Genomic DNA, 13,903 nt, shown 5'->3' with positions numbered 1-13,903 from the left:
CTAATGCTGCGTGTTTGGATAGGCTTTCTTTTCAAGCATAAATTCCTAAACCTTGCCCTCTTATCAGGTCTGCACAAGCTGCTAGCGGGATTTGAAGATAAATCAGCATATGCACTATGCACTTTTGCATACAGCAGCGGACAGATGGAGGACCCTGTGCAGCTGTTCAGAGGTAAAACTCTGGTATGTATAAACAGCCTGTCCTTTTCATTAAAACTTAGTTTTGTCTACCATTAATACACCATGTATTGCACCATGTATATGTTTTAATAGTACGTAGAGCTTTAGGAAGCCGGTTGGCTCTAAATACTATTTCAGTCCACTTTATTGTTCATGTCTCAAACCCAACCTCCCTTAAAGACCACAGGCAATGGTCCCTACCTTTCTTTTCAGCATTAAAGCTCTGTATAATATCTCTAGCTCACCTGGTCCCTAGAAAGCAATCCCCCCCTTTTGATCTCCGACTCAGGCTCCCACACTGGCCAACTATCACCTGTCAAAACCTGCAGGCCTTTCCATGTCAGTACTGCGACCCTCCTCTCCTCCACACACTGTACTTTGGTCACTTGCCAGCCTTGATCTGCAGTGCATTCCAGCTCTAAACCCCTTTTGCATCCCTCCCAGTTACCATAAGACTGATCAGGCTGCACGATTGAGCATCTTTATATAGCAAGACATCCTATTTGAGACATGTCGCCTGTGTTAGAATGTCAGTCTCAGCTTTGCAATCCACTGAGCAGGCTCATATGGTCATGGCGAACTGCACACATCCAGCAACCCCAAAACATATATAAGTTGTCTCAAATGTAGTTATTCTTCAAGGTTCTTTTTGGGTAATACAATTAGGGACTTATGTGATTTGTTTTGTAATTTTATGTTCGAGGCATGTGGGCTGCTGAATTCATATCTGTGCATAGATCGCCGCCTAGTGTTGGGTCCGGATGATTGCACATTGTTGTCCTGGAAGAGTCTTCGAAGTATCACAAGATAGGTGGCTCCTCCCCTGGACTACAGTGCGCATGGGCATCCTCTCCATCCTCAGATTGTTTTTTTTCCGCCATTGGGTTCGGATGTACTTTCCTTTACTCGAAGTTCGGAATCTAAAAAAACTTTTCTAAAAGGCCTTCGGACTCGTCGGTATTGTTTTCGATCGGTGCCGACAGCTTTATTTACAGTTTATTCAACTCAGGACGTCGAATTGGGCCGCGGGCCTTCTCGACGCCAAAGGGACCAGTCGTCGATGGAACGAAGTCCATTTAAAAGATGCCCTTCTTGTAACTCTAAATACCCACATATAGATAAACACCCTGTATGTAACAAGTGTTTATCTCCGGAACATAATGAAGCCGACTGCCTAGCCTGTGCCCAATTTCGATCCAAAAAGACACTTCGGATTCGACGGGCCGCTAGGCTAATCATGCAGAAACCAGCACCAGAGCCGAAAAATATCTTTGACGATGAAGAAGATCTCGTCGAAGCCGAAGAATCAGATCAACAGTCGGATCAAGATTCAGAGCATGACTCCAACTACTATGTCGACGAAGGAGAAGACATTGTCGAGGTAGGAGATGACAAACAAGGGATCGGAGCCATCGAAGACGACTCCAGTGATGAAACGGGGCCAACCGGAAGTACGACGCCCCAAACATACACTTCTATGGTTCCACAGGCTCAGGTCGAGGCATCGCCGGAAGGCCTTAGCCAAGATCTCGAAATCCATTCTATAGCCCCGCGATACTGCTCGGCGAAGAATATTAGAAAAGAGCCATCGTATCCACATTACCCGAAATTGTTGATATCGAAACGGAAAGTTATGGAACCAAAAACAAAACCGAAACTGATCGACTACACAGTCTTCGGACCAAACTACGTCGATCCATCGGAGTCGATCCCAAAGAAGATCGTCGACAATACGGTCTTCGGACCAAACTATGTCGATCCATCGGAGTCGAACACAAGGGTCGTCGAGCCGAGGGCCAACGCACCTATATCCACTCCAAAAAGAGTCGAAAAAGCAATGGCTGTGCAACCGAAGACGATCGAGCCGAAGAAAATCGACCCGAAGAAGGCCATCGAGCCGAGACCGCAAAGCATCGGTCCAAAACCACAGGTTCCGAAGACGCCACAAGGTCATAAGGGTACTATCGACCCGACAAAGAACGTCGAAACGATAAAAACATCGGCTCCAAAAAAAACAGGCACAACCTACAAAGACTGTTTTAACACTGAGGGCTTTCGGACCAATCAAATTTGGCCTACCAACTTCCTTTAAAACAAAGGCGGTCGACCAAAAGACCGGGATCGAACCAAAACAAACAAAGCCAAAGACATTGGGAAAAAAGCCAAGGACTACTGAGCAGGAGATCTTATATCCAGACCCCTCATCAGAAGAACAGTCAAAACTTTACATTGACCCTAACTCTGGCAAAGTCACTCTCTACAAGAGAAAAATCAGACCAGAAACTGATAAAGAGACTTATATCATCCCACTCAAAAAGAAAAGGGACTGTTCTACTTAACCTATTCTATTTGAGCCTATAAAACCAACTATGCCTAACACGCTTTTCCCCCAGCACCGTTAATACCGCTAGTGGCACGCAAACTACGGCAGCATTCACTGACACTAATCCAGCTTGCTCCAACATGGGCGAGGCAACCATGGTACACAACTTTTCTAGAACTTTCCGTGGTGCCTCATCAAAGACTGTGGCTAACACCCACTCTTCTCACTCAGAGCAATGGAGACATACAGCACCCAGATCCGCAACAACTGAACCTTGCAATCTGGCTCCTGAAGTCTTAGAGTTTGGGTACCTAAACTTACCTCCTGACTGTATGAACATTATCAAGGAGGCAAGAAGACCTACTACCAGAGCATGTTACGCTGCAAAGTGGAAGCGTTTTGTCATTTACTGTAATAACAATGACATAAACCCACTAGATGCTTCAATGCAAAATATCATTTGTATCTTTTTCACCTACATCGTTGCAATCTAGCTTATTCATCTATAAGAATACACTTAGCTGCCATTGCAGCTTATCTTCAGAACAGGCAGCATCTTTCGCTGTTTAGAGTGCCTGCAATTAAAGCATTCATGGAGGGACTCAAACAAATAATCCCCCCCAAACACCCACCTTCACCTGTCTGGAACCTAAACATCGTTTTAACCAGACTAATGGGACCACCATTTGAACCGTTGCATTCCTGTGAATTACAATTTCTAACATGGAGGGTTGCTTTTCTTGTAGCGATTACTTCGCTTAAAAGAGTTAGCGAGCTGCAAGCCCTAACTATTCAAGAGCCATTCATCCAAATACATGCAAATAGGGTAGTTCTTAGAACGAACCCTAAATTTATGCCAAAAGTGGTATCCCATTTTCATATCAATCAGACAATAGAACTGCCAGTGTTCTTTCCAAATCCACAGTCAGTACCTGAAAGGGCTCTACACACACTAGATGTCAAAAGAGCTCTTCTATACTACATTGATAGAACTAAGGATTTTAGGAAGACTAAACAGTTGTTTGTTGCCTTTTCACCACAACACAAAGGTAACCCCATTTCTAAATCTGGGTTAGCCAGATGGATAGTAAGCATGGGCGAATTTTGCGGATCCACGATCCGCGGATTTTGCGGATTTGCGGATCGTGGATCCGCAAAATCCGCGGATTTGCGGATCCGCGAATTTGGGGCGGGGCTTCCATGCGAGTGCAGTCACTGAATTTGAGCATCAACTAGTTTGAGCGACCATGTGTGTGTTACTATGCAATCGCCCCGACGGGCGCAGGGGTCCCTTGAGTGAGCTGTCCATCATAGTGGGTGAATGGCGGGCAGACGGTGCAAACCGCGAGTGTGTGGGCGGGGCCAAACGGGCAGGGCTACCATGCGAGTTCACACATGCTTCTAGCGTGTATAAAAGGTCAGAGAAAGATCAGTTCAGCAGATGAAGAGAAATAAGCTCCTGGTCACAGAAACAGCACGGGTACTGCGCTCGTGAAAGTCAAGGATGCAAAAGCCTCTATCCAGCATCACAGCTGATTTTCCACGGTAGAGTTGGGAAGAAGGCACACCTGTCCAGCCTCGACGACGCTCACGATTGTTTTTGGGCTAATGAATGAGTCACTGAATTTGAGCATCAACTAGTTCGAGCGACCATGTGTGTGTTACTATGCAATCGCCCCGACGGGCGCAGGGGTCCCTTGAGTGAGCTGTCCATCATAGTGGGTGAATGGCGGGCAGACGGTGCAAACCGCGAGTGTGTGGGCGGGGCCAAACGGGCAGGGCTACCATGCGAGTTCACACATGCTTCTAGTGTGTATAAAAGGTCAGAGAAAGATCAGTTCAGCAGATGAAGAGAAATAAGCTCCTGGTCACAGAAACAGCACGGGTATTGCGCTCGTGAAAGTCAAGGATGCAAAAGCCTCTATCCAGCATCACAGCTGATTTTCCACGGTAGATTTGTGAAGAAGGCACACCTGCCTCAACGACGCTCACGATTGTTTTTGGGCTCACAGGAAGGGCATGTTGTAACTATTTTAGGATGGCGCCGGCAAGCTGCCAGCGCCATCCTAAAATACTTACTAAATTAGCTTCAACAGGAAGCTCTAATAGATAAAATAAAGCAGGTGCGAGCACCTGCTTTATTTTATCTATTAGAGCTTCCTGTTGAAGCTAACTTAGTAACTATTTTAGGATGGCGCTGGCAGCTTGCCGGCGCCATCCTAAAATAGTTACAAGTTGACAGGCCAGCCAGGCTTCAACTTTTGCCCCCGGAATCCGCCGCTCGCGGATTTGCGAATTCGCGGTAAATTCGCGGGAGTTCGCAAATTTACCGAAAATTCGCAAAATCCGCGAGCGGTACGGATTTTGCGCTCATACTTAATGGATAGTTAAGTGCATTCAAATATGTTATCTAAAAGCAAAACGCACTTTAACAGTTCCCCCAAGAGCGCATTCTACACACAAACTAGGGGCATCCATGGCTTTCCTAGGAAACATTCCTCTAGAGGAAATATGTAGAGCAGCCACATGGTCTACCATACATACTTTCACAAAACACTATTGTGTTGATGTACATTCCAAACAGCAAGCTGCTGTAGGACAGGCTGTTCTAAAAACTCTGTTTCAGACTGCTGCAGCTGGCACAGGTAGCCACCTCTAGGGGAGAGACTGCTATACATTCTATGCACAGATATGAATTCAGCAGCCCACATGCCTCGAATGGAATATGCTACTTACCAGTATGCATCTGTTCTTGGCATGTAGGGCTGCTGACATTCATATCGCCCACCCTCCTCCCCGGTGCCTGTCGCAGCTGTAGCATTCATTCTTACTTTCTTGCATGGACATCTCTTACCGTACCCTACTCCATCTCTGCCACAATGGCGAAAAACAATCTGCGGATGGAGAGGATGCCCATGCGCATTGTAGTCCAGGGGAGGAGCCACCTATCTTGTGATACTTCGAAGACTCTTCCAGGACAACAATGTGCAATCATCCGGACCCAACACTAGGCGGCGATCGATGCACAGATATGAATGTCAGCAGCCCTACATGCCAAGAACAGATGCATACTGGTAAGTAGCATATTCCTTATATAGCGCTTACTACCCCTGACGAGGCGTCAAAGCGCTTTTCAGCGAGTAGCGTGCTACTCTGGAACCCAAAAGGATTAGTGGTGGATTAGTATAGGGAAATATGAGTATAATATTTATAGAGGGAGGTACAAGTTAATTTAAGTGGAGGACATGTGAGTTTGTTAGTTGAATTGGATAGAGTAATGTAAGGATAGAAGAGGGAAGAAAACCAGCAATGTTAATTGAGAGATCATAGTAGTAAGTTGAGGTCTGGGTGAGTAAAGGAGATATGGAGGAGGGAATAGCCTGTAGAAAGGGATTAGGGAGAAAGAGAAATGTGATCTCTTCAGAGCCGATTACAACACAGCGAAAACTGGAGGTAAATATCTGACCTTCCAGGCGAGCACTGTCCAAGAGGGCAGATTAATAATAAAAACTCACTCCTAAATCAAAACTACAGGTTTTATTTAAAAAGACACATCTTTGGGCTACTCATCTCCACGGACGCAGGTTGATCAGAAAAGGGGAATCTGTACTGTTCAAGCAATGTGTTGAAAAGAGCAAATTGGAGAGCAAATTAGCTTATTGTGGAGGTAGCAGTTGGCTCCTTAAAGTTGGGATTTGGTTTCTTATTGCAGCGTGTCCATGATCGAACAATAGCTACGCCAGATGGAGTCAATTTGTTTAGGTTTGGCTTGAGAAAACCTCTCACAAGTCCCTTGCGCCTGTCCTCCGCTATGTGCTGAATCCACTAAAGTGACCCCTTCTGCTGCAATTGCGGGTGAACCATAGTTGTTTTGGATCATCTTGTCTAGCAATTGTGGAGGATGTTTTCTGACATCACAGGTCACTGCCGCCCAGTCCTAGAACCCCGTTCTCTGTTGGGATATGGATAGTGTTCTGAGCAGGTTTGGCCTGACTCGGGAAGAAGGGACTTTTGGGACAGCTGCTATTGCAGGATTCTTAAGGCCATATCCAAACATTTTATGTGTAAGATGGTGGCCGTCATCTTTAACCATGGAGGGCCACTGAGGGGAAAGAAAGGGAAAACTGCTTTATAAGCTCGTACCAGGAATAAAGTTGTGTTTGCTAACCGTTGTATCAATGTTTCGATTGTATGATGTACACAGATAAAATATTTTTTCACTATATTTGAACACACTAGACGTCCTGTGGGGCAGATACTTGTTTACCTGATAATAGATTTATCTATGTGGGTCCCAGGTCCTAACCCTGCAGCAGCGCCCGCCCCATACTTCTCCAATGGTTCATCCTGGTCTGCAGCCTGGAAACACTAACCAAATATAGAACCCCTTCCTTCTATAATACTGAGGTACATGCTTCATGGTACTGAGACCAGACACTTCTTAATGGCCAGCTGACCTCTTTGTTGCACACAGCTTTGTCAGTGTATCTCACACATGATGCGAAGGCTGCCCAGCTATCCTACAGATCAGTTTCTATTTAAGTCTGCCTCAATCCACCGCAACCCCTATTCCTCCCTGAAGACTCATTATTTTAGGACTGTGCTCAAACTGATGAAAATAGATACACTGATAAAAAAGGCAGTAAATCAAACTTTATAAACTGTGCATTTGAATTCCTTTAGTTTTTCAGAATGTAAAACAGATGGCCGCAGGATCGGCACTGACAAAATATTACACAAAGCAAATGACTCCTGCAGAGTGGCTAGGAATGTGTAGTCCCCCGGCCAGAAGAGTAAATACAGCAAATCACGGCGAGGGAAGTGCCCCATCAAGCGGAACCAGTAGGGATTAATGGGGCTTGGCAGCAGCCCAAGATAACGTCTAAATAAAGTGGTAAGAAGGATATGAAGCCTTCCGGAAGCTTGAAAGCCTGCACAAAGATCTGATTCCAAGCTGGCAGCATTGACCTTGCTGGAGGAGCTAAACAGGCAATATGAATTGACATCCTGTCAATTTGCTTGGGTAGGGGCTGGTCCATGGCCATAGGGAACCACAAAATCTTAGATGGAAGAACATGGGCAACGCGTACGTCACTTCCACTGCAGGCTTTCCTTAACCAATGGAAGTCAAGTAACAGGGACACCGAAGTCAAGATAAAAAATATTGTGTGTGTGAAACTGAACCAAGACGTATGGTACCTTGGAAACCTTCTCTTATCCACCTCGTTCCAGTTTGTTACTCTGAATATTTCTACCACAGTCCATGAATCTATTTAAATTAAAGGGTCTGTTCCTTTGGAGTAGATTCCGATAAGGCCCCAAGTTTCTCTAATCATCAATTCACAATAAACCAATACACGAAGAGCTATCTCTCAAAGATTAACAGTGACTAAGACTGCCCTCCCCAGTTAACGCAGGTAAAAGACACAAGTGTTAATCCTACTTGTGCAAGGACTGTAGGGTTGCAAGTGAGCGGCTTTCATATTGTGCTTCTTGCAGTGATTGTTGTACTCCTCTTTTCTACCACTGTGAAACCTGGTTCCTGTGGCCGCAGTCAATCAGATTATAGTACTGGATTTGTGAGGGGAGCTGTTGACCACTGTTGTCCTGGGGCCACAGTACGAGTACCCAACCCTGACTACCAGGGAACCCTACTTTGAAACTTGATTCTCTTACCATAGTGAGCAAAAGCAGTTCAAGGCTTGTTTAAGAAGAGGATGAGTCTCATACACTTAAGAGAACAATAAAAGACTAAAAGACTCTAGTAAATTTAAGTAAGGTTACCCCTTGGGTGCTTTACTTTGTCAAAAGAAAAGTACTGTAGCTCACATGAAATAAACTACTGCATCTGCAATAAGGAAGAACGAAGGAAACCAGAATGCTGTAGGGCCTTCCTAGCCACAGATCTGACCCTAAATGTTATAATAGCGACTACGTGCAGAGAATTGCATTTTCGGTCAACATTAGGGTCTGTAGGAGCGTTCACAAACACTGGACTAATCCTCAAAGATTGTCTTACATTTACTTATATGTGAACAGCTCAACAGCATGCTTGTGAGCATGTTTTATCACAGTAAGCACTAACCCGCCCCGCCTCCCAGCGTGTACTGCTCAGATAGTAGCAGGCTTCAAATTCTCATAAAGATGCTTCTTCTGCCCCCTTTTTCCCAATTCCCCTTCCATCTCAAATGTTCAGTTTCCTTTCTTGGCCATTTCTCTTCTTCCCTTTTAACCACTGTGCCCACTTTCCCTCTCCCATTTTCGTTCCGCATTTCGCTTCTTGGTCTCCTGCGACTTTCTCCAATTTCTTTCTCCCTCTGTTTTCCTTCTCTTCCCCCTCCCTCCCCTGTCCATTCTTTCTTTCCCTGTTTACCTGCTTCTTGTCCTCAACACCACTTATTTTATCTGCCCCACCATGGCTCAAACGTTGTCCTTCATTTCTTTGGCATCCTGAATACTTTATTGGTGCATGCTGGTGGTACGTAAGACCACTATATTCAGTTTCCTGTATACTTAAACTTGTTTAAAATTTTACTGAGGGTTGTGCTTTCTCTGTTCGCCTACCTGGTGATACGACCCATTATGACAATTGAGAACAGCAAGGGATCCCTCAACAATATTTTTTGTTTGAAAATTGCATAATGTTTGCTTCTATAATTCATCGCTTTCACTATTCAGTTTTGTGTCCATGTTATCCAGTATTTCTTTTCTTTCCTGTCTTCCCCCTTTATTTTGAATTTGGTGTTAAATTACATTTCATGTTTGAGGCGTATACTTGAGAAGGTGCCTAATTATACCATTATATTTTAACATTATGCATGTTATCTAAAATACTTTTTAACAGTATCTTAGGTAACTTTTCTTTACAAGGTTATACCTAACACAGCAAAGCTATGTAGGGTACCAGGTTTGAACTTCTGATTAGTTTGAGGAGAAAATGCCTGATTCAAGGTTGAAATGTTTCTTTTATAACAGATTTTCTGCTCAAACCAGTCTCCTGTGAGCAAATATCACGCTAAGATTCATTTTGTGCAAAATGTTGAAAATGTTGCACATTTTGCGCAACATGAAAATGATGTATTACACAAGATCATGCCAGCATAATGAACATTTTTTGTAGACTTCGTAATGCCTCTTTTGTGAAATGTGAAAAGCATAAACTCTATTTCCACCACTTAGTGGTGTGACAGCACAACGACAGCTGCTCATGCATTCCTTTTTCTCTTTCCATTACCTCCACACCCATTGGCCATATTTGTAGGGGCAGATTGTGGAGCCGCGTGGCCCACGGGACTTCGGCTGGGATCCCTGCTTCCAGCCCGATGGTTTTGACGAGACGTAAGTCTGTGTTTTTGGCCTTCTGCTTCTTGGGAGATCAAAAGGCGTGCGCCAAAATAATAATTTACTTGACACACAATAGTTTTCCATGTGGTGGGAGCACCTTTGTTTTTTTCATTTAGGTGTATTTTGGTTATTTTAAAGCATAGGACACCACGTTCTCACTGCCTCATAGCATAATATGTGGTGGAGAGGGGATTCAATTAAGCAGTGGTATGCACTGAAGCGTAGGTGAATTTGGGAGATCTTTGGTGGGGAGGCCCTGCCTCCGGGTGATTCAATTGTTGTAATTAGATTCCTTTGAATGCTTTAATAATGAAGAAAGTTTAAGGAATTAAGGCAGTGTTTTTTGAGGGGGCAGGAGGTGAGGGGGGCTTGAAGGTGGGGCTTGATGTTGGTTTTGCTGGTGGTGGTAGTCAGTGGTCAAAAAGCTGATGCACCGTGTATGTCTCCCCTTCTCCATTATCCACATAGAAGTAGCCGTATTTATAGGCTTCCCAAAGGGGACAGAAAAACGGCCAATATGGGAGGACAAAATAACGTACTATTCGAACTCCTTTCCTCCACTTATCGGGAGAGTGAGAATATGGGCATGCCAGCGCAGTCCATTCACATGTTCACCAGAGGATGCAGAGCATTCGAGGCTGGGAATCTGCAAAAGACAGAATATCAACATCGCAGGATGAGTAGCCGGAATTAAATCCACATAGCAGGTGGCTTCAAGCGAGGACCAAGTGGAGCAGAATTGTTACAGATAAAGGGCCATTTAGAAGAGGTAAGTCCGGAGGCCTCGCTGAAATGTTATGAAATCTATGAAAGGTTTGAATAGTAGAAAGGGAATCCCAGAGGGCATAGCTCTGTCCTTGCATACATATGTGTTAAGCTTATGGTTCATATTATTTTATAGTACAACCTTAAATTCTGTAGCAGGTTTTCAGTATATTGTTCATTGTATATATCCGATAAAGCAGGGTGACCCCACTGGGTAGAGCTCTGAAGCGGGGATCTCTAGTACTTTTCTTCAAACTGAAGGGATGGAGGTGAATTCTCACTACTTCCACTCTCCAACCATTACAATCAATACCAAAAAAGCCGGTAGCAAGTAGAACACCTTCATATTTTAAGATTTTAAATGGTGTAATATAACTTTTATTACCACCATCCATTCACCTATTATTATCATGCATTTAAAACCCCATAATCGGAGAAAAAGAAAAGATCTTAGTCAAGAATAATTGAGTATCCATCTGGAGTTGACGAAGATGCATATCACAACTTTAAGATAAAATGGGGCCTAGCCTATGGGCACAGGTTTGAGGCCCCTATGGCGTTGCCCAAAGATTTAAATCTCCCTCTTTGTCATAGCACTGTTGTTTATCTAACTCCCTTCTTGTTGGTGGCATGCTATGGGTCTGGGGGTTCCGCCATCTTACACAGAGTCCAAACAAAAGTGTGGAAAAATCTACAGTATGTCGAAAAATAATTACAAAATACTTGTATAATCACACATTTGTTTATAGATGTCATCCATTTCTGGACAAACCAAGTTCATTAAACGTGTATGAGAAGGCAAGGAAAAACCATGAATTAGGGCACTACACAGACATATCTGTCCATTGAATTACTCCAGTTGAGTAGTCGACTCGCTTTTGCAATATTTTAGCGTCAAATGTCTTGCATTTTCATGAGGATAGTTAATTGAAAAGACGGTGTGAAATAATTGGCCCTTACAGGATACATATTCCAAACCGTTGTCAGGAAGTTTCTCCTTCGCTCTTCATGCAGTGTTGCTTAGTGTGTCCGCTGTTTTATCTGGAAGATTAATCCCAGGCTTCAGGATTGAAGCGGTTGGAGTCTGTGCTGAATTTGGGATTTGGCTGGCATTTCTCCTGTTTTTGTGGTGATAGAACACCAGACTTGCCAAGCAATTCCACACGAAGAGCGAGGGAAAGCCTTTCTGATGACAGTAGCAAGTCTCTGCTTCTTCGTGATCTCCCAGCAAAGTAAAGGACTAGGTGGGAACAACATGAGGTCAAGGGAATGTCCTACTGGTGTCTTTTCCACCACATTGTTTTCTTCTATGGCGAAAATCATTCAGTTCTTTTTATTTTTGCAAATTCTCTTTCTCGGTAGTGTGGTAGTTTTGAGGACATTTTGTGGAAGTGTTTGTGTCAGGGTATGGTGTTTCTCTTTTGGTCTCCTCTTTTGCAGATTCTGCACGAAACTTTAGGTGGCGTATACTTGTCAGCAACTTTGCTAGCTGACCCTGTGCCCATGCATGATGGCTATCGGTGGATGCTTTATGCAGGAATTATGCACATCCACACTGGCTGCCTGAATCTTGCAGTTTCACACTGTTGTGTCTTTGCTCTTTACCCTCAGGTATGCAGAACTGCCGAAAGCAGTGAAGAACACAATCTCTCACCGATACCGAGCACTGAAGGAGATGTCTGACTACTTCACTCTACAGAATGGACCAACCCAGTCATAATAGGACCGGAGGAAGCGTTGACACCAGCAGAATAACAAGGGATCACTGTGGTTCGGGCATTATTTCAATGGAAACATTACCTTACAGCCATTTGCCACAGTACTGTTGAGTACAGATAGCATCCCAAGCAGGTGGTGTCCACCAGCACTTTCATGTCAAGATTTAAATTTGCCACTTGGTAGCGGTCATGGTGAATAGATTCTTTAGAGAATTAAGACAAAATCCGCCTTTGAGACATTAATTGTCTGTAGCGGCAGAGGATGGCTGAACAAATGGTATGGGATAGAGCCTTTTCAGTTCTGAAGCCGACCCAGTGAAACCAAACTCAAGTTAGGGATGAATGAATCATTATCCTCTGCAAAATGCTTTGGCCTGGGCTCAGTTCTCATTTGTGGTCACAATCACCAACATCTTCTGTTATAATTGGCTGCCTTTTATCACCTCAAATCAATAAGGAGCAATGCCTTGGGTCAGAACCAAGGCTGCATTAGGCTCTGCTCTGTGGACAAATGGGAGACCTCCCTCTAGCGCAGTTCATCCAGAACCTTCGAGAAGAACGGTCAGTCCACAAAATCATATTGGAGAGGGAAGGGGGAGGGGCGGGAGACTTTTTTTCTTTGTGTTGACAATAAAATCATGTCCTTATTAACAGGTTCCTTAAATCTGCCTATGTGCAATTATTATAATTGTGTACAATAGAAAAAAAATAGTCATCACTTTTTGTGCAGCACAAGAGAAATCCTAAATGAATCCTAAATTAAGTGAAGCATGGCAGGGAAGGTTGATGTGCACAGCCAACCACTGTGCCAAGTAGGGGCAGTAGCTCTCTCATCAGTCCCTCCTAAGAAGCGATGCATCCACTCAAATGAGGCTGCGTGCATATCGCCAATTTAGCCCTTGCTATGAATTACATTAAGTGATTGGACTAAGACTGCACTTTTCCCATGATGGTATCTACAACAGAATGTTTGCATGGTAGCTGGGAGTGTGGCCAGGCATTGCTTCTGCCTATGCCTTTCTTGCAGCAGGTCTTCTGTGTGGGACTTGCACTGGGTGTTCTTATGTGACTGTGCCCAATGCAATTCACCATATCACGCCCAAGGGAACCATTTGGAGACCGCTGTATTAGGGCCTGCAGTTAGTCATGCTTGCTCATCATAGGTGGCAGAAGTGTAGTAGCATTTGCCTCTGCACCCAGCGTTACATCCTCACAATTATACATTTACTAAGCTCATAAACGTATTCAATTCAATACATGGGAAAGTAAAATCCACACACCTACCATATTAGAGTAAAATGGCTCTTTTACAAAGAGACTGGTTTTGTTCTTGCCTCCTTCTGTTGTTAAGTGCGTACTTTGACAGATGGACATTTGCTAGCACTCATGTGCTTCACTAGTGTCGGCTCTCTTCCATTTATTACCCTCACCTTTGGCAGAGTCAATAACATAACTCATGAATGACTTCTTGAAGGTAAAGCACTGGGAGGCAGGAAAGGCTGCCTTGTGAGTCTGGATGATTAGGGTTATAGAAGCTGCATATCAAGTTGTGAAAATGATCCAGCGGGTGCAC

General features: G+C 44.2%; 1 protein-coding gene across 1 annotated transcript in view; it reads left to right on the top strand.

The window, feature by feature from the left end:
* ITPA (inosine triphosphatase) overlaps positions 1–12,985 on the top strand; it is a 115,562-nt gene extending 102,577 nt beyond the window's left edge. Inside the window, exons 6-8 of the mRNA XM_086957630.1 lie at positions 68–183; positions 9,765–9,841; positions 12,224–12,985. Of these exons, the coding sequence (XP_086813756.1) occupies positions 68–183; positions 9,765–9,841; positions 12,224–12,332 (302 nt within the window). The 3' untranslated portion in view covers positions 12,333–12,985. The remainder of the gene's footprint in view (positions 1–67; positions 184–9,764; positions 9,842–12,223) is intronic.
* The last annotated feature ends 918 nt before the right edge of the window (positions 12,986–13,903 follow it).

Source organism: Lissotriton vulgaris, chromosome 1_1 (genome assembly GCF_964263255.1).
Source record: "Lissotriton vulgaris chromosome 1_1, aLisVul1.2, whole genome shotgun sequence".
NCBI classification, from domain to species: Eukaryota; Metazoa; Chordata; class Amphibia; order Caudata; family Salamandridae; genus Lissotriton; species Lissotriton vulgaris.
This window is presented reverse-complemented; position numbering and strand designations above follow the sequence as displayed.